This window comes from Camelus ferus, chromosome 15 (assembly GCF_009834535.1).
Source record: "Camelus ferus isolate YT-003-E chromosome 15, BCGSAC_Cfer_1.0, whole genome shotgun sequence".
Taxonomy (NCBI): Eukaryota; Metazoa; Chordata; class Mammalia; order Artiodactyla; family Camelidae; genus Camelus; species Camelus ferus.
In genome coordinates this window covers 51,794,914-51,821,367 of record NC_045710.1, presented here as the reverse complement: position 1 = coordinate 51,821,367, position 26,454 = coordinate 51,794,914, and the positions used below count along the sequence as shown (strand labels likewise).

Sequence of the window (26,454 nt, the reverse complement as noted above, 5' to 3'; positions counted from 1 at the left end):
AGACTTTTTATGCACAGCCAGGTCTGAACAGATATGAACTCCTAGTGGGAACATACCCCAACTTTGTTCCTCAATATGTAGGACATGTTTCGGGGTGTCTTCTCTATTTAAAAGAACCATGTTCTCCGAGACCACCCTCTGGCAACAGAGAAAGACACATGATTCAAGCTGAACCCATTTGAGGATCTCTTCAAAGAATTTGGAATTGGGACTGAGAGATGCTAGGTTCTGTGTGTAGCTGGAGCTGAGATGATTAAAATGGGGGCTCAGAAAGAGCCATATTTAGGGAGAAGTGAAGAAAGTTCTGCAGAGATAAAGAACTCATACATGGGGTGTGATAGGGGTGGGAAGGGGGAGGGAACAGAGAAAAAGAGACCCTTCTTGTTGTTTCTGGATCCCAGTTCTCATAAGTCTTTCTGCCCATAAATTCTGAGATGGCCCTGGAGGTGAGTCTTTGTCATTTTTGGCTCCCAGCTTTTAACTTCTCCTTCCTAAAAATGTCCTCTTGCCGCTTCTTGTAAGTGGTCTCAGGGAGCAGAAGTACCTGCCTTCCTGGAAGCTTCAGAGCGAGGGCCTCCCCCTCCCTGTCACCACGCAGTGTGGCCCAGGCTCAGCCAGTTGGATGCTGTCTCTCAGGACTTGAAATAAGTCCTTAAGGAGCTTCAGGAAGTCAGACATGGCAGCTGCAGCGACAGCAAATGACCAGCTTTTTCGTGCCCTAGGATGAAGGATTACAGCAATGACTCCCACTGCCCTGAGTCCTGTCCACTTCCCAAGCTGAGGCTGGCAGCTTCCCTCCATCCTGTGAGCCCCCAAAGCTCTTCTGTAATCCTCTCTTGATCCAGACGCCCCAGCTTGGTTGCTGTTGCTAACACCCAAGAATCCAATTGACATGCCCAGTGTTTTTAGAGTGAATCCTTCTACATTTTGTTTAGGGTATCTAAGCATAGCTCTGCTTCTTGCTATGAAATAACCTTGGCACCACTAGTGTCGTATTTCTACCTACCTGCTCTCCTTTGGGACTATGATTGGGACCAGATTAAGAAAAAGGGAGTAGAGAATATGAGGACTTAGAGCCTTGATGTAACCCAGGAAATTCCTCAGAAGATAAGGTGAAGTCTAGGGATGTGTGAATGTGTGCGTGTGTGTGTTATTGTCAGCGGGATTTTTGTGGGCTGGGGTCCATCCCTTACTTGGGGCATCATGAAAGAATAACCATCAGGGCTGCCATGTATGGTTGCACAGGTAGTGCACTGAACAATGATACATGGTGACCCTCATAGACCACAGCCATGTCAAAGTCAGGATCTACAGCTGGAGGTACTAAATAGGCAGTCAGTTAGCTTCAGCTCAGGAAGCCCCCGGAGATGAATTCTACTCTGTAGATAGCCTGGCTGACATGCAGAAGTTACACAACTTCATATAGCTAAACTTATCAGTCCTTTCCCTTATGGCTTCTACCTTTGTTGTCTTGATAAGTGAGCCTGCTTCATCCCACAGTTATATAACAACTTACCTAAGTTTATCAAGATTTGCTTAGATTTACCTGTATTTACCAGTTAAGTTCGTTCAATTCTTAAAACTCTCTCCAGAGTTACAGTTTGGCTTCTTCTTTGGGAACGAAAGTAAGTGAGTAGAGTCCAACTTGGGTGATCTAAGGAAAAATTATTTGAACCTTCAAAGTCTATCTTTGCTTCTATGAACTCAGGTCTTCTGGGCAGAGGAATCCGATGGGTCAGGTGTACTGGGGGCAGAAAGCAGGGACGGTAACAGTGCTAGCTCCCAGTTACAGTATGACCATTGACAGATTTAGTATCTCTGAGCCTTAGTTTCCTCATCTGTAAGATGAATACAATCACAGTTTATGATGAGAATAAAATGTATGCAAAGCACTATTTTAGGGTCTTCCAAAATCAAGGGTGCCTCTTTTCTCTGGCCTAGATAGGGTTTTTGTTTTCTTTGATCACAGCAGGTAAGAAATTACAAAACATCAGGATACAGAGGCTGCTTAAAATATTTTATTGATCCTTTATTTCCTATCAAATGCAGAGGTGACTCTGTCCCTGCCCTCTGCTGAAGGTGAGATTCTTCAATTGTCTGGATTGTCCAGGGCCCTAGGGTGGTCTGGCCTTGCTAAGTCTTTTGGGGCTGACAACAGAGAGTGCCTACTTTCCACAGCCAAGTGTGGTTGTCAGGAAAATACCACACAGAGATCTCTTCAATTCTGAATCCCCAGAACCCGTGAACATTACTTTATACGGCGAAACATGTGATTAAGTTCAAGATCTGGAGAAGGGGCGTTTATGTTGGATTCTCCCTTTGGACCCTGAATGCAATCATGTGTACCCTTATTAGAAAGAAGCAGAGGGAGATTGGACAGGTGCGTACACAGGAGGTGATGTGAAGATGGAGGCAGAGACTGGAATGATGGGACCACAAGTCAAGGAATGGCAGGCAGTCGCCAGAAGCTAGAGAAGGCAAGAACGGATTCTCCCCCAAAGCCTCTGGAGGGAGCGTGGTCCTGCTGCCACCTGGGTCTTGGACTTCTGGCCTCCAGAAGCGTGAAAGAACATAGTTGTTTTAACCACCGCAGTTGCGACAATTGGTTGGAACAGCCATGGGAAACTAATACACCGAGTCTCTGACGATCGAAAAGTCTCAGACAACTTTACCACTTTCTGTTTCAAGGCAGAAAAGGGCCAGCTCTCCAATCTCATTGTAACACCCACAGACAAGTTTTATACTATTTTCCAATAAAAAATAGAAAGAAAGAAGGAAAGTAGCAACAGATTTTGAGAGGAGAGATAATGGTGTTAATGCTACACAATTTGTACGTCCTCTGCCAAACAGATCTCTGCCAAGCTTGCTAAGAGCCACAGACCCCGGTCACACCCTGGTCATCTCGTCTGCTTTCCCCGAGGAGGAAAACTCATGGTAGCGTCAGAAGGTTTCAATTATCTACGAAAGGGACCTTCCCAAGAATCTACCATAATAAACATTTAGTAAACACTCAATAAATAGAAACTATTTTTATCTGTTCAGGCATGGCTGATATACTGAAAAGGTATGTGTTCAGAATGGAGGGTTGGGGGTTCCTGTGGCCTGAAATCACCCCCGTAAGTCCCACCCTGAGCAGGGAGTGGGGAGCAGCCCGTCTGCTGAAGTGCAGGGAGCATGGCCCTGGCACTAAGGAGCAGGGCTGTCTTGTTCGCATGGTCCTCCTTTCGAATCAATTCCAAAGGATGAGGAGTCTCTAGAGAGGATGAAGGAAAGCCTGCGCGCGCACACACGCAGACACACACAAATGGAGTAGGCGCGTGGGGGAGAGAGAGCAAGAGTGGCTTCTGAGGAAGCAGGGAGATCCAAACTACGGTGATGGAGGGAAAGCCTAGGAATTCAACTTTTTCCAAAGTGAGGTTGTCTCATCTTCTAGAAGAGGCTGACATCCCAGGATGTTCCAATCTTAGCAAATGTGAGGACACCTGTTCCAGGCCCCACCCAGCAGAGAGAAGAGGCAGGTCCTGATGATGGATGGTTCCCCGTCATCCATCCATCCAGCGAAGAGGTACAGAATGAGGGCACCGGCGGAGCTGATGCCGAGGAGGAGCTGGTGTGAGGGGTGCCTGCCGTGTGTCCAGGGCAGAGAGGAGCCAGAGAGCTTTCTGAAGCTTATACACCAAAGGACTCCTGTTGTTTCCTGGGAGACACTACCAGAGAGGCCTAAAGAATATTTCCAGGAGTTAAAAGGGCAACAAACCAAACTGGTGGCATTTTTGGTGTGTCTTCCTTGGCTGAAGGCTGAGACTTTGGAAAAGGAAGACACCAAGAGAAGTGAGTATCTGACTGATCAGTTTTCCCTTAAGTGTGGTCACTCTGAAGGTCTCCTGCATCAGAATCTTTGGTAAAGTGGAGACACTCGGGTTCCTCGGCACTCCTAGACCTAGGGAATCAAAATCTCTGCAAATGGCCCAGGAATCTAGCTTTTATTATAACTCCACAGTTATTCTTATACAGAACAAAGACCAGGAAACACTGACCTATGCAGTGTAGTGTCAAAGAACAGGCTTTGGCTCTTTGGATCCTAACCTCAAATGCCAAGTGAATGCACTCTTTATAAAAAAAAATTTTATTTTTCAGTTTATTTGGGGGCAGGGAGAATTGGTATTTATTTATTCATTTTTAAGGGAGGTACTGGGGATTGAAGCCAGGACCTTGTGCACCCTAGGCATGCACTGTACCCCTGAGCTATACCTTCCCCTCTGAATGCACTCTTGAATCCAACTGGAGCGCATTTCACGAGGACTGAGAAGGCTGTTTGTCTGGAGATTGGCTTCAAGAGGAAAAAAGGAGAATTGGGAGGAGGGGTGAGGGAGGTAATATTCAGCTAAAAACTGTAAAACCAGTAGGACGAGAAAAGGACAATGGCAGCAGTGTGACAGGAGGACTCAGAGTCAGACTACCAGGATTCAAACCTGACTCTCTTTATCCTCTGGCTGTGCAGCCTTGCGCACGTTACAGTCCGTTCCTGGGCCTTGGTTTCCTTTGGTGAAATGGATACTGTGGGGGTGTCACGGAGTAAGTGCTTGTGATGGTTAACTCTCTGTGTCATCCTGACTGGGCTAAGAGATGCCCAGATAGCTGGTGAAACACTATTTCTGGGTGTCTGAGAGGCTGTTTGGAATCTGGACTCTGGAAGAGATTAGCATTTGAATCAGTAGACTAAGTAAAGATCACCCTCACCAATGCGAGTGGGTTATCACCCAGTCCAGTGAGGGAGTGAACAGACGGAACAGAACAAAAGCACAGGCGAAGGACAAAGTTACTCTCTGCTTGAGCTGGGACGTCCATCTCCTCCTGCCCTCAGACACCAGCACTCCTGGCTCCTGGGCCTCCTCAGACCACGGCTTATACCATCAGTAAACTCCACCCGACCCCACCCCTCCCCACTCCTTCCTGGGTCTTGGGCCTTCAGGCTGGGGCTGGAACTACACTGCGGGCTTTTCCGGGCCTCCAGCTTGTAGACGGCAGGATCATGGCACTTGGCCTCCAGAAGCGCAGTCTTTCACAATGAATCTCTTTCTATGTACTTATATACATCCCACTGATTCTGTTTGTCCTCAGAACTCTCATACAGTGCCTTACAAGCACTGCATCTGCCTGGTGAACAGTGAGCATTCAATCAGTATTAGCTAGTTATTATTATTTTTGTTGTTTAATTATTATTACTATTGGAATATGTAGCTATTAATTTCATAGCATTAAAAATTTAGAAATGAAGATACAGATAGCGTTTATGGTCTCTAACATCTGTAAAAATGTTGTAAGCTGTCTTGAGTTCATTCAGGCTGCTACAACCAAACATAGACTGGGTGGTTTATAAACAGTATTTTTTTTTTCCTCACAGTCTGAAGGCTGGGAGTGTCACATGAGGGTGCCAGCACGGCTGAGTAAGGTCTCCTTCCCAGGTCGCAGCTCTCTCATTGTGTCCTCATGTGGCAGGAGGCCAGAAATATCTCTGGGGCCTCTTTAAAAAGCACGAATCCCATTCATAAGGATTCCACCTTCACGACTTAAACACCTCCCAAAGGCCTCACCTGTTAATACCGCCATCTTTAGGGGGTAGGATTTCAGTATATGACTTTTGGGGGCCACAAACACTTAAACCACAGCAGGAACATTCTAAGGTTTTAACTGTAGAGCTATTTCCATCAACACAACAAAGTGGTGAATGAGGCTCCTGTTCAAAGCAGCCTAACTACCAGACGGCAGGAGAGCCCCGCAGATCAAGAAGATGCACCCTGCATGGAAACCCTCACCAAGACTCACGTGAGAACGGCTCTTGGTGAGGGTTACAGGAGAGGGGAAACTGGAGAACACGATCGATGGAGATGACGATTCTAGCGCAAGGGCTAGCGGAGGTGGTCAGGAGAGACTTCCGCCCTCCGGACATTTAGGGGAAGGTACACTAGCTCAAGGATGCGCATCTAGTAACACCTCAACTTACCTTAGGGACCATTCCATCTCTCAGACGATGAACTGAAAAAGAAGCGACCTGTGATTTCTGTTTTTCCACAACATTCTCTATTAACCAGGCTCCCTCAAACCCAGGAAACCCACTTAACTCCTTGGTCCTGGTGAGTCCCCACCCTTCCCAAGAGCTTTCTTTTTATAGAATCAGCTGAGGAAGATCTCGAGGTTCTTAACATATTTTGCTTGAGAAGAACAGAACTGAGCCAAAGTTCCTCCTGAGACAGCAGAACAAAGCATGCTGCGGCATCTCCCACCCAGTTCCCAGTGCTTCAGTTGCTCTTCTCTCTTGCCCAATCATCGCCTGCTGTTTGATCCAGAAATCAGATGCTACTGGCACCCGTAACATTTGCGAACATCTTCTCTTCCAAGCTGATCCTTTTCAGGCTGAAGCTCTGCGATCAATCTTTACTAATATTCAAGTCCCTTCTTGCTTTTAGAATTGGGTACTTGTCAGAGCATCCTTAGTTACGTCCAGCATATAGAATAATGGAGGCAAAAGAGATTTAAAAAAAAAAGAATCAAATAACATGGCTGCTATAGTCCCCACCTCTGTATCTGGTAACAAGGCCGATGTTGATAATCTCAGTTAATTTTTCCACTGCTCATTCCACCTCTGCTTACAGGAAGGCAGGGCAGATTTGAGTCCTTGCTGGTCTTGTCTTTATCGGGTTGCCACAGTTTTGACTGGAACTGTTGGGAAAGTGAGTTCTAAGAGGCACCCCACGAATCCCCTGGGTGCCAAACACAGTCCTGCTTGCCCCCTCTGTGTAGCAGCAACTAATTTCCCCTGGTCAACAAGACCAATCACCCCATCAGGCATATGATCTCTTTCCCTTTTGTTGGTCCAGTGGCATGAGAAACCCCAAAAGGTGAGAGGGCAGTCTCAGCTTCTAATTCATTAGAGTCACGTCCTTATTTCCTGGTGTATACACATTCTTCTTTTGGGTACTTGGACTTCCAAAAAGACTGAGGTCAAGGTCACACAGAAGGGAAATAAAAATCCTTCCAGTGGGTTAATAGGTATAATAGTGAGGGGAACACCCCAATCCATGCTTTCTGGCCACGGGGGAGATGGTACCACATACTGGCCTCTAATATATAAAGCATCTGTAGCACAACACCCACACCTTCCAGCACGCTGTCTCCAGTTTGGGCCGCAACTGGTCTTTAGCAGGTCATTCTACCTATCAGCCAGCAGCTGCGGGGTTATGGAGCACATGGTAAAACTTGTGAAGTCTGTGGGCACGAGCCCATGGCTCACATGTCCATTTACCCAAAAATGTATCTCCTTGTCAAAGTTATGTTGGATGTTATTCTATGGTGATGAGTAAGTCCATCCCTAAGTCCACAAACGGTGGGACTATCAGAAGCCCTGAGTTTAGGGAAGGCAAATCCATACCGCAAATGTGTACGTGCCTGGTAAGGAGAAAGCACTGTACCCTTCACGATGGGAGGGGCTGAATACAGTCAACCAGCTAGCAAGTGGCTGGCAGGTTTCTGAAGGGAACGTGTCACATCAGGAGCTCCTCACCCGTACCTGCCTGGTGATGCCAGGTGAGGAGTTCCTTCAAAGCTGCCACAGAGACCTTCCCGGGTCTCCATGCCTGTTTCAACTGTATGCTCATAACTTTTCTCTTTCTCCCTAAATATGCTCACTGAGGCCACAGGAAACGAGGTGACTCTAGAATCTTTATAATGACTATTGCTGTCACAGTGACTTAAGTGCCACAGAAGCTTGGTCTTCTGATGCCTGCCCTCCACTGCACTTCATTCCCTGGTACCACTGGTGATAACTGGAATAACTGTGATGACACTGCATACCAGATTACCACGTCCTATTCACCCCTGACAAAGAGGTTATCCGTGTACTCTGTGAATACATGATCAATGCAATCCCGGAATTCAACTTCTAAAATTTTTATTCTTGAAATAATTAAGAGACTCACAGGAAGTGGCAAAGAAGTATACAGGGAGGTTCGTATACACCCTTCTGCCAACGCCCCCCAGTGTTAACATTTTAAGTAACTATAAAGTTATATGAAAATCAGTAAGTGGCATTAGTACAACCCATAAAGCTGTTCAGTTTCACCAGTTATATATGCACTCGTGTGTATATAGCACTATGCAATTTTGTTATGTGTAGCCCTCCTTAGCCACCAAGAAGATCAAGACACTCAGCTGTACTATCCAAGACTACTTCATGTTACCACTCAAGGAGAAAGGCCCTCGGTGGACACAGGGAGACATGACTCAAGCTGTCTGTAGGTCACAGATGCCCATCTCAGCACGTACAGCTCTCCCTACTGAGCGTAATTCCAAGTTTAATGATAATATATTTCTTAAGTAAGTAAGAAAGGCCTAAAATACAAGTCAATTACTTAATCAAGGGCTCACAGAAGGATAAGAGAGATTCAATAGTGTTCTCTGATAGTTTCCTTATGTTGTGTTCCTCAGGTTTCTAACTAATTTAGCTTTAAATTTTGAGTTAGAGAAACCCACAGCAGATGTTACCAGAAGCAGAAGAAGTATCTTCCTAACCCATTAAAAAAATCAAGCAAAGTTTTACTCAAACCTACCTGGGCCAAACACGCCATAATCTAATTTTATCCAGAAAAACTGAGAGTTTTAAGAAGTCTATGACCTGTACAAGGATGGCTGAAACAAAGGCAAACACGGTCATGTCTGTGACTTCCAGTAATACACGAAGAAAATCCAAATATCCCGAGCCACAGTGGTTGCAAGAAGCCTGTCTGCAATCAGAGGCAGGCAAATCCTTAATAAATCAGTCACAAACACAAGCTTGTATTTTAAATATACAGTAGGAACATTTATTTAACACTTCTAAAAGATATTTCTCCATGCCTGATGATTTGATATAAAAATCAAACCCATCATACTTTCCCCATCAGTCTCTCTACATCAAGGGCAATCAGAAATTTGTACAACATGAATATTTGCTTCTGAAACAAAAATTACAAATTAAGTGATAACAAAAATACACAAATCAACTGGACCCTAAACGAATTTCTAATGAGTTCTTTCCCCTTTCCCCCAATCACCTAGAGCTTCTTTCTTCAGCCTCATTCTGCTCCTTTTCCTTCCTTTGCTTGGCCATGAACTTCTGTTAAAAGCAATTCATAATATAAAATATTTATTAGATGTTGCTTTGCTGTGTATACAAACATATCTAATATATTTCATTTACAATTTAAAAGCGCTTTGATCCTACAAAATAAAGATTAGAAACACAGTGCCTTACATTAACATTCCTTCCTTCCATTCATGAATCATCTGATATTTATGATATACTAGGCATTATGCTTGATGCTTGGGGACTCAGTGGTCAACAAGATAGGTAAGGCCCTTTACCTCACGGAGCTTACATTCTAGTGGGGGAAGAAAAACAAAAAAATAAACAAACAAGATAATACGGGTGGTGGTAAGCATTATCAAGGGAAGAAATACAGTAAAGCAAATGAGACTGAACCTTTTTGGGGGTGGGAGGAGAGCTCTACCTTAAGCTAGGTCTTTCTTAGGCAAAGGCCTTTCTGGGAAGCTATTATTTGAGCCTAGATCTAAAAGATGAGGAAAAATCAGCTATCCAAGGGGGTCTGAGACAGGGCAAAGGAAGAGCGGTATCAAGGCGTGAAGGCAGCAAAGGGGCCTTTCTTGTATGAAAAATAAAACAAAGAGAGCCAGAAAAGCTGGAAAACAGCAAGCAATAAAAAACTGAGATCAGAGAAGTCGAAGAGAATCAAATCATGCAGGGCCTTACAGACCCACAATAAGAAGTCTGGATATTATTCCAAGTGTAATGCGAAGCCAGTGGAAGATTTCAAATGGAAAAATGACTGCCATAAACTCAAGAGCACAAGTAGCACAGCACGGCGGTTGAACACGAGCCTAGAACGACCCAGACACGCAAATCCTCAATCTGCCACAGCTCGGCCGTGTGACCTTGCGGTTAGATACTTGCGTTTAGATACTCTTTAAGCCTGTTTCCTCATCTTTAAAATTGGAACGATACACATACCTCATAAAGTTGATGGGGGGGGGGGACTGAATAAGCTTCTAGCAAGAAACAGCTCAATAAATGTTAGATGAGTGTCTGTGCCACAAACAGAGGACATAGAAAGCAACTCTCAAACATGCAGGAGGAACCAGAGCCATTGTTTCAATTATGGCTAATGGTGACTTTCTACAGTTCTACTCTAAATGCTTCCCGAAGTGATGTATAACTAAAAGGGGAGGGGGCAGAGTGAGGGGTGTGACTGAGTCAGTTTAGGAAATGGGTTAAAGTTTAGTGGATTCTTTGGTCAGACAATTCAGAAACTTACATATGCTATGTCTATGACTCTGCAAGAGGGCATCAGAATACACAGTTTTCCACATTTTGATGATATCACATGGGACTAGTGATGTGCAGCATCTACTCTGGCAAATGCTGCCAGAGGAAAAGGAATAAAAACTAGAAGTCACTGGCAAGGTACAGTGAAGGACATGAACGGGACTCTGAACTCAAGAGAAACATCCTGGCACAAACCTTACAAAGTTCTCCCAGAGGGAAGGAATCCACGTTTTGGGTGGAGACATCAGTACTTTGGCTATAATACGACCACTTAAAGGTTTTATGAGGAGTAGAGAATAAAAAAATTTACCTCTGTATTTTGCTTATGACGTGTACTCTTGCAGTGATTTGTCATTGCTTTTTCACCTGAGTAGAAGAGGGAACAAATTGGACAGAAGAATCCAGCCTTCGGTACAAGGAAGTCTAAATCTAGAAGACAGGGGGAGAGAGAGGGGGAAGAGGGAGGGAAAGAATGAATAATAATTTATCTACAGCTGTGTTAATCAATTTATTTAAACATGATAAACATACTAAGCACAGTATATACTTATATACATACATAACATATACTGCTGTATATCTAGGGATCAAGGACAATTAAGCCTTTAATCACAAAACCGAGGTCTTTATTTTTTTTTAACAAATTCTGTAATATTCCAGTGCCTCCAAGAATGTCATGGAATTTCTTCAAAATAGCAATTCATCAGGAAAGAACCTAATAGTTTTTGAAATAAACCTCTTAGGAATCTACTGTTTAAAAAAAAAAAAACAGGAAGAAGACGCAGAATGACAGGCAACAGTCTGCTTGAAGAATATACTGGGTAAACAAACAAGGTGCCCTTAGCTCAGCTGGCCATGAACAGTTTACCAGCTGAGCTTTTTTAGCACATTCTACTCAACTGGAAATGCCTGCCTAGGCAAGGAGAACTCAATTTTTACCAGAGTAGCAAAGAAAGCACTGAGGAATACAAGAAGAGACACACCCCAGACTTCAAGAGTGCAATAAAAATATCTTTGCTAGGTAAAAACACAGCTCAATAAACTGTTCTCAGAAATGCCAATGTGCTAATTTCCACCTTAAAATAATCTTCTAAGCAAGGTTGTCCCATTACTCATCTAAACAACAGAACACTGATTATTTCACATGGATAAGGAAAAAATGTCATTTGTACTTTACCTTCAGGGACATCAGATGCCATTGATTTCCCTAAAGAGTCGTCCTCAATCTTCTTGCGTTTTCGTTCTGGTTCTGAATCCTTTAATTCAGATTCTTCATCAACTAAAGTCATTAAATTTTTCAAGAAAGAAAGTTATTCAAAATAGACGTACTTACTTTGTGCAACTAACACAGATAATCATCTCTCTAAGTAAATCTTTCTTGGTTAATCCCATCTGACTACTCTTTCAAGATTCTTTATGAAAGGAATAAATGGGTAAATCTGTTCAATCTTATTACATGTATTTAAGGATATGGGACTAAAGCTTATAGCATATTTTATTTATACATAGTTCCAGAAAAAATTTAAAGGGTAACAGAAGAAGTTCAAATTCTATGTTACTGGCAAGTTAACACATGTATGCAAAGTGCTGGGTTGGGGGAAGAGTGTGGATTAAGGGGAAAAGGACAAGAGCAGACAGTAATGCTGACGCCCTGTACTGAAGACCATCTAGTCAAGAAAAACTGAGCCTAAACTGATGGACTAAGACCCTTGTTAGACAGACTCACAAGTGACTTACAAACATTCAAGCCCAGCAAAGCGAATTAACATCTAAGAGGCACTCAGTGCTATTAGCAGACTGCATAATAGATGAGAGGAAGACAAAACAAAAACTAGTTTCGAGCAATTCCGGTTGCCCTCAGTAGCTGAAATACCTAACTGTTGTACGGTACTTGACAAATCCCTTTCCCATATATGCCATTCATTTAGCTTTTATCTTGTGTGAGATACACAGGTCAAGTCATTATTAGCCCTATTTCTTCACAGATGGAGAGAACAAAACCAAGAGAGTTGTAAAGACTGATCTGTCCAAGATTGCATACTGAGTAAGTGGCAGACTTGCGACTTCAAGTTCAGTGCTTTCCCCATGCAATTAGGCTACTCGTTACCAACCAGATGTGAGGGGATGGCTACAAACGATGAAATCATTATTTACTCTTCTCTTTTTCCTCGAATTTATCAGTCACCAAGCCCAAAGATGGTCGATTAAAAAAGCTGTCTCTTCCTTTTCTTGACTTGATGGTTAAAACAGCCTCTGGTCTCTTGCTACAAAAATTTATTCCCTCACCAGAGTAATAATCTCTCTCAAACACATTTTCTCTTGCCACTCCAAAGGCACCTTTATCTAGCAACAACAACAATAATAATATATTATATATAATTACATAATAAGTTTAATAGATTAAAACAAAAATTTTAAGTTAAAAATCGTTTAAAAAATGACTTTTTCTTAAGCTAGGTTCTTTTGTCAAACATATTGTCCACTAATGAAAATACATGGTTATAAAAGCAGTAAAGAAACAATCCTCTCTCTATTCTTCCATGGAAGTGAGGCAGTTCTAAGCAAGCCGGTAGCTGAAGTTGCCCTGTCACAACAGAAATTCTGGTGGAGGGGGAGAACCCTCATGAAATCATGTTAAAAGCATTTATCAGTTAGTAAAACCACTAGGTATGGCTTGGTATCAAGGAGAAAGTAATAGAAAAGAACAGAAAAAGGAAGAATACCCACTTGGCCAACCAAGGCAGAGAGCAAGAAAGAGTATGGGATCAATAGCAACAAATGATGCAGAGAAGTCAAATAAGACTAAATTAAGAAGAAAAAAACTCAGTAAATCCAATCTGACAACAAACAGAAGGGTTTCAGGTTTTTATTACACCTGGTTAGGAAATGGGAAAGGAAGGAGGCCTAAATAGTGGAGCAGCACTGAGGACCCAGCTGAGATCAGACTCAATGAACTGAATCACAGCTGGTAGTTTTTTCTTATAGAAGATAAGATACAAAAGCAAGAGGGCAACGAGGGTGCTACAAAGAGAATGACACAGGGGACATCCTTATAGTGCTGTTTAAATCATACCAGTAATTGACTTTTTGCTTTACCTCTCTGAATCAATAAACTCGAGATCTGGACCTGTGTGCTTTTCTTTTTTTTACCTTTTTTTTAGCATTTTGCTATGAATATAATGGACACAATGACAAATGCTTGGTAGGTAACTGGAGTATTCTCCCTCACTAGACACTGTTCCCTATTTGTTTCAACATAAATCGTATTAATGTTATTAAGACATCTTATTTAATTCATTGGCAGGTTGCTTGGCAGCATCCAGAAAGCAAGGGATCTGGTCCACAAATAAGAGCTAGTTAATACGTGGTTTCTACTTGATGCTGCAATACGGTCAGAATAACCTATTGTGGATCATTTCCACATATTTGTCACATTCTATTATAACAGGACTGTCTTTATTATCCCACTCCATTGTGTTCCATTATCTCTGTGAGTTACAAAGACAAAAATCTTCATCCAGATCTAGTCATTGTAAGGCTGCCTTCCCCCACCCCCTCACTCCTCCCTCTGCCCAGTTCACTGTTTTTCTATTCTTCTTCTTAAATGGTAGATCTTTGGAACTTTAACCACCTCACTTCTATCAATCCTGCTTTACCTTCACTAATTTGGAAGGCCTCTTCACCTTTCACTGGTTCTGCCATAACAGCTTTTTCTGATGGTGGTGTTTTCCCAATTCTAACTCTCTTGGTTGGCACTTTAGCTTTAAAAAAGAGAAAGTCTCCTTTATTGCCACAGTAACAGAATTTAAATTGCTTTTAAGTTTAACTTTTTTTTCCCTGCAAACAAGATAGATATTACTCAAATTTGGGAAGGAAACTTATTTCTAGGTTAAAATAGGATTTTATTTTTAAACATCCAGCATTAATCTAAGCATTTTCCTTTTATCTTCCCATTTATCTTGATCAAAATTACACCTTCCTACCTGCTTTCTTCAATGATCCTACACATATTTTTTATTTTATTCCACAAGACTGTGGGACCCTACTAGTATTTTTTATTCTTAGTTTGGTTAAATCTTTCAAGATTTTTGTATTGAAAATTATTTTGATCTCCCTAAAGTACTGAGTGAGCTGACCTGTTATTCTATACCATCAAAATATTACTTAAAAGTGAAATGGTACCTTCACAAATTTTTCTAAATCCTAAGTCTAAGCAAAAGCTAGGAGGCAGTCTGATATAAACATCCTTCTATTTATCAAAAGCTATGCTTTCCCAAAAATACAAACATATAATTTTCATTCCAATTCTAATGGGCACTCCAGTTTGCTTTCTGGTTTCATCAATTTTTCTTAAGGTATATATAGTACCTTGGGGGTATTGTCTGCTTCTGAACTAAAAGAAATTTGTGAAACTTGAACACATTTATTTGGAAAATACCATTTGGCTGTAAACCTGTCGGCTTCTTATGTCAAAACAGTGAAATTATTAGTAATGGCTGCAACATATACTTAAAAAATTTTAAATGTAGTCCTCCCATAAAACAAAAACTACCACTTTTAGGCATCTACCTGCTAAGTGTCTTTCAATCATGGTTTTCAGATCTTCTTCCATAATACTCTCATTTACTGGGCCCACTTGGGACAAAGCTTCAAGTTTTGTCTTCTTTGTGTCCACAGATCTCTTTTTTCTATCCCCTCTTTTTTCGGTGGGATGGTCACTTCTGCTTTGTGCTAGCTCCACTTTTAAATCGCTGTCTCCATCCTCCTCCTCTCCAACTTCATCAACAGTAACAAAATTAAGCTCTTCTTTAAGGTTGTTAAAATCTGCCAGAGAGTCTTCATCCTCTTCAGTTACTTCATCTAAAGTCACTAAATGCAGGTCACTGCTGTCATCCTGGATCTCATCTACAGTAACTAAAGTGGAAGGGTCTTCAGGCATTTGAGAAGAAATGAACCCAATGGAATCCCTCCCAGTATTTCCCTCATCTCCTTTAGTACCTAAAGTGCCAAAACTTATGTCTGTGGACTCATTTAACGGTAGTTCTTCTACTTCTCCGATTTCATCCACAGTCACCAAGCGTTCCTGTTTGAGAAGATCTTGTTCTTCAGCCACAGACAGTACAGTGACATCTTTAGCTTCACTGTGGGAAATGCAATCATCTTGATCAATTAACTCGTCTAATGTAAGAAGTGAATTTGAATTTTTTACCATTTCTTCCATAGTTATTTCTTCTTCATCAATTACTTCATCCACAGTGACCAGAGCTTGTGCTAGAGGTGCAGCTGCATCTTCCTCTTCCCCGATCTCATCCAGTGTCACAAAAGATAATTCTCCCTCAACCATGCGAGGAGCAGAGATTTTCCCCTTCTTCTTCTTTAAGTTAAGTTCAGAGGAGGGGGTATTTTTGAGAGCTTCTTTCCTTTTTCCTTTTAGTGGATTCTGTCTGGCTTGAAAAGGATTCACTTCTTCTCTAACCTCATCCACAGTAACAAATTCATCCAAATTAAATGGAAATAAATGTTCCTGTTGGAAAAGTTAAGAAAAGCAAAACAAAACGCAGAATTGTGAACAACTACTGACAACTGGCCAGGTTCCAAACAGTCTCAATAAATGTGCAATATCATTTGTGAGAATTTCAGTGTAGACACGTTTCCTAAAACTAATATTAGTTATATTTTTTAAAGCCCTACAAATAAATCTACAAAATAACACAGAAGGTAAAATCCTAATATATCAATCTAATTCCACCTTTACTTAATTTCAGTAAGATTACAGCTATTTCCTAAATGATGTACAAGTTTTGAAACATGATGCACAAAAATACTATATTTAAAGCATTTATCAAACAATTAATATAATGTAAAGAATTTACTGTTCCATATGTTAAATAATATCTAGCAAGTGTTTTGGAGACTGTGGACTATTAAAAGCACCTCAAAGGCAACTAGAAAGTTAGTAGCTAACTAGATTATTCCATTGATCAATTTATATATATACACAAAAAAATTTATATAATACGTATTTTAAGATATGCAATACTAAGTACAGGCATATCTTGTTCTATTGCACTTCACAGATAATACATTTTTTACAAATTGAAGACTTGTGATAACTTTGCAATGAGCAAGTCTACTGGCGCCATTTTCCCAACAGCATTTGCTAACTTCATGTCTGTACATTTTGGTAATTCTCACAATATTTCAAACCTTTAATATTATTTTATTTGTTGTGGTGATCTCTGGTCAGCGATCTTCAATGTTACTACTGCAAAAAGATCACGACTCAATAAAGGCTCAGATGATGGTTGGCATTTTTCAGCAATAAGGTATTTTTTAATGAAGGTATGTACATTGTTTTTGAAGACATAACGCTACTGCACACTTATTAGAGTACAGTATAGTATAAACATTTTTATATGCACTGGGAAACCAAAACAATTCACGTGACTTGCATTTATTGCAATATTCCCTTTACTATGGTGGTCTGGAAGTACTTCATCCACAGTGACTAGAGCTTGTGCTAGATGTGCAGCTGCATCTTCCTGTAGTATCTGTGAGGTATGCCTATATGAGGTTTTTTTTTTTGTGAGAAAGTTATATGGAAAAATTATTAAAGCCAAATAGAACTGCACCTGATAAAAAACAGTATCTGTAATTTGAAATATGGTGCCAATACTAAAGAAAATAAATTCCTGGCAGCCCTCCTACACATTTAGTATGCTATCAATGGTCAATTACTAGCAAATATAATAATGATATCAGAATATATACTCTGTAATTTTGGGGTGGGGGGAGAAATCTGTAAGCAATTGTACTATCAATTTATTAAGCCATGGAACGAACCACAATCCTTATTTCTGCTTCTTAAACTACTGACATTTCTCCTTGCCCCAACAAAATCGGCCTTAATTTATTCCCTACCAAGGGAAAAAATACAGTAACTGAAAAAATATCCTATGAATGATGGAAACCTAAAATACCAAACAATCAAATATAAACTGTTCTATGTTTATTTGGCAGTAGAGGCCAGTACCAAGAAAATAAATCTTAGAGCCCATCCAGTGGGTTAAACTAAGCTATACCCAAAGGACCACAAAATGGAGAGGACTCCAGTTAAACACCAGTCTCCTTTACACAGATGCATTTATAACGAACTCCTATCGATACGAGACTGGAGGTGTCTTCCTACTCTAATTCCCTTTCCACCCCTGTGTAACTTTTTGCCCTCCACCAAGAACACAAACTATTTAACTTAGCTCAAGGTCAGATAAAGAACTGGTGATGGAGGTCAAAGGTAAATTTCTCATTCCTGTCTCTTGTTATCAAACTAGTCATTGCAGGAAAGACACAAGTTACACAGTAGATGAACTCTTTCATGGAGTGATGGACTAGATGGGTTAATATGAGTGGCCTATTTCTTACCTCTTTGGATTTGGAACTTCTACCAGTGGTGCTTTTAGGATTCTTAGTGTTTTGCCCAGTCGAAGTCTGAAATATTAAATAAGAAATACAGAAAAACAGAATTTATAAAGAGGTTATTAATGTTCTTTAAAACAAAAAAGAATTCAAACAGCAAACAGTATCCAAACACGTTCATTTATACAAATATTTAACAGGTATACCAAGCTAAGTCAACAATCAGTTAACAGTACAGGCATCATCTCCATAAGTTGTAGTCAAATTCAGTTTTACTGATCTTTTCTTCCCTATAGGCACAATGTCTAAGTTGGGCAGTCAGTAAGCTGATACAGGAAGCTTCAATTTAAAAGAGAAAACCGGTTTCCCATTCAGAAGCAGAGCGCTAAATCACCTTAGGAGATTCACTGCAGACTTTTTAAACACAGTTGTATTTCTGACCACATTTTATCCAAACAATGCTTTCAAACCTGTTAATAAATTACAAACTTGAGCTTATTATTCTAAGTGTCTATTGGTTTAAATCAAAGGAATCATTTAAGAAAGGGAAATGGGAGCTTGGGGGTGAAGGGAGTGAGGAGGTGAAAGCATAAAACAAGATTACATCTCCTACTCCTTAGCTACAGCAGAGAGCTAATCACTTCAAGGATACTCTGGGCCGCTCTTCCTACCCGCCTCACCTTATTGTTGCTGTCATCCCGTTTCATGACGGAAGGTTTAGCCTCTGTTTCCTGAGATTGTTTTGTAATATCCCTGTAATCCAGTTTAGAATCCTTGCCTTGCAGGGCTGAGATCCTTCCACTGCCTCCTCTGGTAACACCGCTCTGAGTGGGTTTCAATTTACTGCTGTTTTCAGCCAAGCCTGACCTGGCACTTGTAGGTTTAAGCAGACCCAATTCCTTGGCTGAAAGTTTCTTTTCTGCATTTATTTGATCTCTGAGTACAGATTTTAGAAAACTTTTCTGATTTTCAGATTTTGAGGCCGTAGCTTTTGCCTTTGGAGAGATCATACCAGCCTTGATGCTTGATTTACTGCTAGATGCATTTGATGCAGCCAGCATACTGATTTTACTAGTTTCATCAGGCTTATTGGCCTGACCCACTCCTTTATTTGGGCATACTTTGGTCACTGAATTTTCTGCAGGCTTTTCTTTTATGGTAGCCACAATCTTTTCCAACTTCTCTGCAACCATCCTATCATCATTCTTCTCAGCCTTCTCTATTCCCATTTGCAGATCCATTCTGGTTTCCTTGGTATTTAATTCATTCTCCTCCTTTTCATCCATGTTACTTTTTTCAGAAATTCCCTTTGTGCTCACTGCCTGCTCATCCCCAGTGGAAATTCCCGGTACTAAGGCCACAACACAAGTAGATGGTATTATTTCTGAAACAGTTTCATGTTTGTCTACTTCAGCTACAGCTTCTATCATAGACTGTGTAATCCCAGAAAAGAAATCTTCTGCTTCACATGGCGAGTCTTCTAGAATTCCTTTGATGTTCCCTTCTTCTATAAATACACTATCAGATGTTGATAATTCTGTTTCAGGGTTAATAATTTCTGCCTCTTCCTTCTCAAAGTCACTGGTATACACCTGTTGATTTAAAACAGACTCCTCTACATTGTCAGTGAATAAGTCAATACTGCCTGGAGTGGATGCTACAAGAGGAATTTCCACTTTGACCTCCTCTCCGTGGGTTTCAACTTCCAACGTTTCAATAACAAAGTCAGAGTCACACAGTGCTTTTTCAGGTTCTTCCTCACAAGGCTCTTCCTGCTGTATAGAAGTTCCTATTTGAATGTTGGGAACAGATTCTTCTTCAACCTCACTAGGTTTAACAGAGAGACTATCAGCTGCTGTTTGCACCTCACTTTCATCAACTGGACTGTTTTTCAAGTCAGGGCTAAAAGTATTTAAAAACAAACAAAAAGAACACAAACGAAAAACACAAACAAAAATCAAACTATGATGAGAATCAACCATCATAAATAATCCTGTCAATGCTAATTGTTAAGACTTCCTGATGCATTAGCAATAAGCATTGGGAAATCCAGCCAATCAGCATTAAAAATGGTTAAGTTTTGATGTAAATATATAAACAGTGTAAAATTTTAAAGAGATCCTCCACTGCACTGAAGATTTCTTTTAGTTAAAAGGAAATAATGGCAATATGATATGATCCTTTCACTCATGTAAGTTACAGCCAATTTTTTTCCTTCTGTGTCAAGTTTGCCTCTGACATCAGAAGACCGTATGTGAACTTGAGACATATCAAATCATTAGGTCTCATTATCCCAACAGTTGTAGCTGAAATAATATGTTTATGGTTCTACAATGAAACTAATGATCTACGGATTAAAATTCTAAATTTTGTAAATGAGCCTTACCTAAAAGGAAGATAAACAGAAAATGATAGGCCAGACTCTAACCACTTCTTTTTTTTGGATGTGTAACAGATTTGTTTTTAATTTCCCAAGAACTGTATTTATTAGTAATACTTAAAAGAAAACTTTCTTTGGAAATATAAATACACTTTTGGAGATTTAAAGTTAGAGGCAAAGCGAATAGAATCACCTTAACATAAACACGTAGTCTTATTATAAAATATGTGCCTTTGGGTATATTATTAGAAGAAATATGTTAAAAGAAATCTTTCCAGTTACAGAGAATAATTTAAGATTACAATACATAACTTAAGATTTTAAGTAAAATTATTCAGAAGAAATGCAGAAAATACACGGCAAGTACATGCGATTGATCTCATTTCACCATGGTCCTCCGAAATCCAACATTTTTAAAAGTATGTGGTTCAACTATTTTCACTGACACAGAGAGGATAAACTGTTTTGATATTAATGCTCCATACATCAGCGGTTTTCTTGAAGAGTATTAAGGAAAATCTTAGCTTCTTAGCTTCTGAAGACAATGTTCAGCACGCTATCAACACAAATTAAAGTTTAAGAGATACATTCACTTAAGTACATCAGAATAGCAGCAGGTTGGAAAAAGACACCAGAAAGTGATCATGCCATATCAGTATCTCAGTATTGACTTTTCCCCCTACTTTTTAAGGAAGGAGGGGATGAGACATCCCCTTTGATACGCTTCTCACAGGGTGGCCATATACTCTCAGGTTAATGTAAGATGACGTTTATTTGTATCTTGAGATGTTAATAATATTTCAGAAGTTTGGAAGAAGTAAGCACTACCACATCAGGGTCCAATCATATGAGCCAATAAACCATTCTTCCCTCCACAAAAGATCGTTAAGTTTAAACTTCCAAAGGAGAAAACTTTTCTAAGAGATCAAAGAAATATCTTTTGAAGAAAAGTTAAGGCCAAAAAATCTGAGGAATTTATTTAAGTTAAAAAGTCAGTAATCACAGACCTTAATCAACGTGTATTCTATTCATTTGTATAAGCTACCCTTTGTATGATGAAAGGGTTTTAAGCTTTTTTATTTGAAATAATTCACATCCCTTATATTCAAAAATAACAAAGACTAATTTCCAATGTTCCAAATTCTTAAGACAAGTCAAAATAAAACTTGTTGCCAAGTACAAATATGACAAAGATAAGGAAAAGTTGTGATGTTCAGTTACAGCAGTTATGTAAATATTTTTTCTCAAAAAATAATCTTTCATTTTTAGGTTACAAGACTCATTTCCAATAATGAAGACTGAATTTAAATTCCTGCCTCATTACATAAGAGGACATTAACCCTAAAGGCTTTACAAATTAGGGCTATACAAAAACACCAGTTTACTGGGCTAGAAGGGTAACAATGGAGATTTTGATTCCTGGCTCTAGGGTATAGCAAGTCCTTCCCCTTTACCTATTTATATCTTGTCAATAAATTTAAAAAGCTATTATCTTTTATACAAAATGAATCACTGTGCAAGTTCCATACTTCAAACAGAGAGCACAAACCTATTTTGAAAAATGGCTTAATTCCATATTTGTTCTTGTGTCAATCTTTTAAAATTGCCAAGTGCTTTCTTCATAGGATTAATTTTCTAAAAATTAATATCTAGTATTCTGGCTAACATAGTAAAAAGTTTCAGTGTTCATCAAGTAAGCTTGGAAAGTCAGTTTGAGATGTCAAATAAACAAAATTAATACCAGAGTTAAAAAAAAAAAGTCTTCTAAAAGATCAAAGAAAACACAATCATATTCTGGGAAATGGCCCTAAAAAGGATTGCAGGAGGGCTAGATTCAGGATACAGATACCTAGTTTCCCACCCTCCTGTCCTACTCCCATCCCTCCATAACACCAAGGTTTCAAAATCTTCAGAGAATGTACACAATAAAAGCTGGCCATGAGAACAAAGGTTAGCGTCATACCATACACTTTCCGAGAAACTTTCGACTGAGACTTAACAACACTGAAGATTAGTATTTATTTCAGAGGGCCACTGAGTACTTCCCAACATTGTTAATGAAGTGGTGAACATTTCATCTTGCATCCATATTTGGAGCCTTAATCACATAATAAATAAATAACATTCACTTGGGGGGGTGGTGAGAGAACAGGCAAAATGTAGAATTTTATTAAGTTATTAATATATCCATGTGAGATTTCTTTAAAAAGGAAATAAATACTTTACATTAATTATAAGCAATAGGATCATATTCATGATGAATTAGCACCCGCAAGCCCTTAAAACAAAAACAAAAGACACAACAACCACCAGCATTTTCCCAGAATCAGTTTACTCCAATAAAGAAACGTGAAGTTTTTGGCCACATCCAATGTATTTTTTCTCTAATGTCATACAAGTCAGAAAAAACTGACTGCAAAGCAGGAATTAAGAAATGATTAGTGCTAGAATTTTAAAAATTAATTTTATAAGATTAGACAACTATCTGTAAATTCATTAAGACATACCTGGTTTTAAAATAAAAGAGAAGTCAAAACAATGAGAGAGAAAATGACCAATACAGAGACAATAACCATTCTCTCAGATATAAAAGAAACTGTCAAAGAAACTATACAAAATGGACTTTTGGAAGAGCCTACTTACTTACCAGCCAGAGTTACTTGTGGCCAAACTGTAGGTCTATTCATAGTACTACACGTGGCACTGCTACCTTCTCAGCCCTCTGTGGGCTTTTCTACCAAGCACTGCTGCTGGTATTACTTTGCAGGTGTGTAAATATAGTTGGTATGATGATGTGCAACTTAAAAACTTGCTATGCAAACACATACAGCAAAAACCTATTGCTTAAAGTTACCAATATACTTTTAATGTACTCATAATCATCTTTATCATTTTAAAGTTTCATTGTATAAAAATTAATCACTGAGAAGAAAAATCCATAAGACTTCTTATTTTTTAAGCATCTTATAATTAGGCAGTGCATCAAATAAAATAATTAAACTTTCTGTATTTAAACACTTTCAAACTGATAAGCTCTTATTACACTGACTAAGAAATAAGGGTAAATCACCTAGTATAAAAGAAGAAAGAATTATCAGTCAGTGATTCCCAACAACAAGCAGTAAAAGGGAGGTTATTCATTGGTGGGACGAAGGTGGTGATAAGGGTGGAGTTCATCAGGATGAGAAAGTGACTAAGAAGAGGGGTGTGTGTTTGTGTCTGTCTTGAAAGCAAGACTATGAGTTACTAGTTTAGTTACTGTAGATTCTGAAGAACAAGCTTTCATCCTCTGAAAATATAAAGCAGTGTACATATTATTTTGTTTTACACTGAAATACATAGTAATTATTATCTTTTTGGTTTTAAAAGTCAGTGAAATTTAAAAGGATTACATAAAAATATTAAAAATTTACTACTGTACCTAACTATTCTGGAATAGAAAAATCAATGAATATAGTGGTAACAGAATTGAGCTGTTCAAAAGTCTTAGCAAAACACGTCATAAAGAAGTCAAATTTATATATTTAATTCAAATTGTGTTTATACATTCACTTTTCCTTAAAAGAAAATCCCTAAATAATTAAAACAGACCCCAAACAACAAACGTTTAAGCCTTAGGTCAAACAGAACCAAAAAAACCTCCCAAAACAAAACCAAACCAAAAACACCTTCATAACACTCATACATACAAAATGATCATGAAAGATAAAAACTTTTTGTTATAAGTGAATGATTACGATGAAGTATAGAAATAAAATTCAGTAATTAACTATATACTATAGAAAATGTTAGCAAACTTAAAACAACATACCTTTCTTTTCCTAGTTCTGGGTCTTTCTCAGCTTCAGCCTGTAATATAATTCCACATTTTGTAAGAGGCTATTCTACAGGATTTAAATATTTAACCCATTAACGCAGTATTTTCAGTTCTTAAAATCTAAGCTAAGAAAACAAAACCACACCTTAAAATATCTCAAAACAGCTAGTTTTCAGTGTCCACATAACTATCAGACTCTAGAATTTTTTCTCATTTTTAGATAAAGAGCACTAAGTAAGATTAGACAGAATGACACATAGCAATTAATGAGAAAAATGAGTTTCCATAATGATGATATAAATAAGAAACTTTTTAACTTTAAAAGCCCAGAAATACCAGCTTTTGCTAAGAATAAAAACAACTAACCTGAAATATCAACATCTTTTTCATGCAATTATTATTTTGAAAGACTTTTTTATAAGGGAGACCAGCTGACTTAAAAAGTTTTCTACTCGGGGGGTGAGGGTATAGCTCAAGTGGTAGAGCGCAAGCTTGGCATGCAAAAGGTCCTGTGTTCAATCCCCAGTACCTCCTCTAAAAATAAAATAAGCCTAATTACCTCCTCCCTCCAAAATATTTTTATTAAAGGCCTTAAAAGAAAAAGTTTTCTACTCCAAACATGTAAAAGTGCTGGACAAAATTTAACAATAATCCTTTTAAATATGTGTATACACACATACATATATCTTAATCTATTTATAGTCTGTCTCCTCCACTAAAATAGAAGCTCTTTGAGGACTGGGACACTGACTCCTCTGTTTACCAATGTTTTCTGAAGTCTAAAACAGTGCTGGCATAGAGAAGGAATTAGGTAACTGTTTAATGAATTAATAAATAAATGCTAAAAGCTTTCAGAGAGAAAAAAATAGAATACATAAAAAAGGTATGGCTGGAATCAGCCTTCTCCTTAACATTGGTTAAGAAAAACAAAATAAAAGGAAGAACAACCTGAGCATGGAATTCTCCACCCAGACATACTATCAATGAAATACGTAAGAACAAAATAGTTATTTCCAAATATGCAAGGAAATCAGAAAGGTTACCGTCCACACATACTTTCTGAAAAAATTATCTGACAGCGTCTTCTAGCAAACAGAAAAGTAATCTAAGAGAGTAGGAGATAGAGTCCAAGGAATAACAGAAGTAACTCAGAAGAGCAATAAACAAAAAATCAAAGGTATATAGGTGCTTATGAAGCAAATGGCCATAAATTTAAACAGGGTGTCAGAAGAACAGCTCTGAAAAGGAGAGTAGATTCTATTCAACAAACAGTAATTAAGTTATATAACCGAGTAACATGAAGACAGTCTTCTTTTTCCCTCTCAAGAACAACAAAAAACTAAACTATACAGGAAAGCCATAATTCAAATACTGAAGAAAACAAAAACACAGCATCATTTTGAAAAATGACTGAATGTAAGACACTTCTGCGTGTGCAAGTTACTGACACCTATTTCTTTACTCTTTCATTATTTTCCTTACGCACTCATTAAATATTTCAGTCAAGGTATCAAAAATGCAGGTATTGGTTTTCGGCACTTAGAATTAAGCCTTCATGCTTTGTATGCAAGGTTACTATAGTTATAGAATTAAAGGCTGTAATGTACTACCTGTGGAAGTAACACTACAGGTTAACAAAAATGGGGGGAGGGTGTTAAAGAGAGGGTAACACAGGATGCTAATTCATTATGAACATGGTAAATTTAAAACTGTTATTAAAAAATGTGGGGGCAGAATTTATTTCCATTTCATAGTCTAGCTTAGGCTTTCACTCCTTTTCATATAGACCATTGCAGTATCTTGAAATTAGTCTACTTGCCTCGACTTATGATTTGTTGAATGGATATAATGGACACTATGTGTCATGCTCAAGATTAGGAGGCTCTCTTATCAGTAGTGGAGCTAATAAGTCTTCTATAATAAGTCAATTGTGCTCTCCAACTTAATGAGCTGAGTCAGAATAAGGCTGAGTAAGGACCTGGGAAGCAAAGCATTAATTCAGGCAGAGGTTTCATATAATTTCCACTTGTTTCATTAAGTCTACTCGGGACCTTGGGACCATATTTCTGGAAGAAAATTTCTGTATAGCCAGAGTTTATTCTAATTCTGAACACAGTTGAAAGTAATAACCTGAAACATGTATCAAACCCACAAAATTTTTAAACTACAGGTTCTGTTGAGGAAAAAAATGCTAAAAACTTTAAAATTTTTTTCTGAAATCAGGTTAAACAAGCCATTCAAATTTGTGCTTAAGTCAGTACCTACCATGGTGCATTTACTTAAATGTACTTTAATTTGGATTTAGATGGTGGAATTATTTTTTTTGAGCTAGCACAAGATTTTTGGCAGATTAAGAAAAAACATGCAGACACCAAAGATAAGGCTTTATTTACCTCCCTATTTACTTTTCACTGAGATACAATAAAACTATTAGAAAGAGAAAACATCTGAGTTTGAATTTAA

The 26,454-nt window shown here is 38.9% G+C and overlaps 1 protein-coding gene across 7 annotated transcripts in view; it reads right to left on the bottom strand.

Annotated features, from left to right (window-relative positions):
• Positions 1-8,830: 8,830 nt before the first annotated feature.
• The window catches only part of ZNF638 (zinc finger protein 638), a 108,996-nt gene continuing 91,372 nt past the window's right edge, over positions 8,831-26,454 (bottom strand). For 2 of the 7 annotated variants that reach the window (XM_032497783.1, XM_032497788.1), the window contains exons 21-29: positions 23,986-24,023; positions 18,475-19,696; positions 17,801-17,866; positions 14,948-15,902; positions 14,035-14,139; positions 12,533-12,721; positions 11,556-11,657; positions 10,689-10,807; positions 8,831-9,151 (exon numbers count right to left, since the gene is read on the bottom strand). In XM_032497783.1, the coding sequence (XP_032353674.1) occupies positions 9,086-9,151; positions 10,689-10,807; positions 11,556-11,657; positions 12,533-12,721; positions 14,035-14,139; positions 14,948-15,902; positions 17,801-17,866; positions 18,475-19,696; positions 23,986-24,023 (2,862 nt within the window). In that variant the 3' untranslated portion in view covers positions 8,831-9,085. Of the gene's footprint in view, positions 9,152-9,289; positions 9,417-10,688; positions 10,808-11,555; positions 11,658-12,489; positions 12,722-14,034; positions 14,140-14,947; positions 15,903-17,800; positions 17,867-18,474; positions 19,697-23,985; positions 24,024-26,454 lie in introns of those variants that run through there. The other 5 variants (XR_004326408.1, XM_032497784.1, XM_032497785.1 and 2 more) reach the window with 5 other exon arrangements.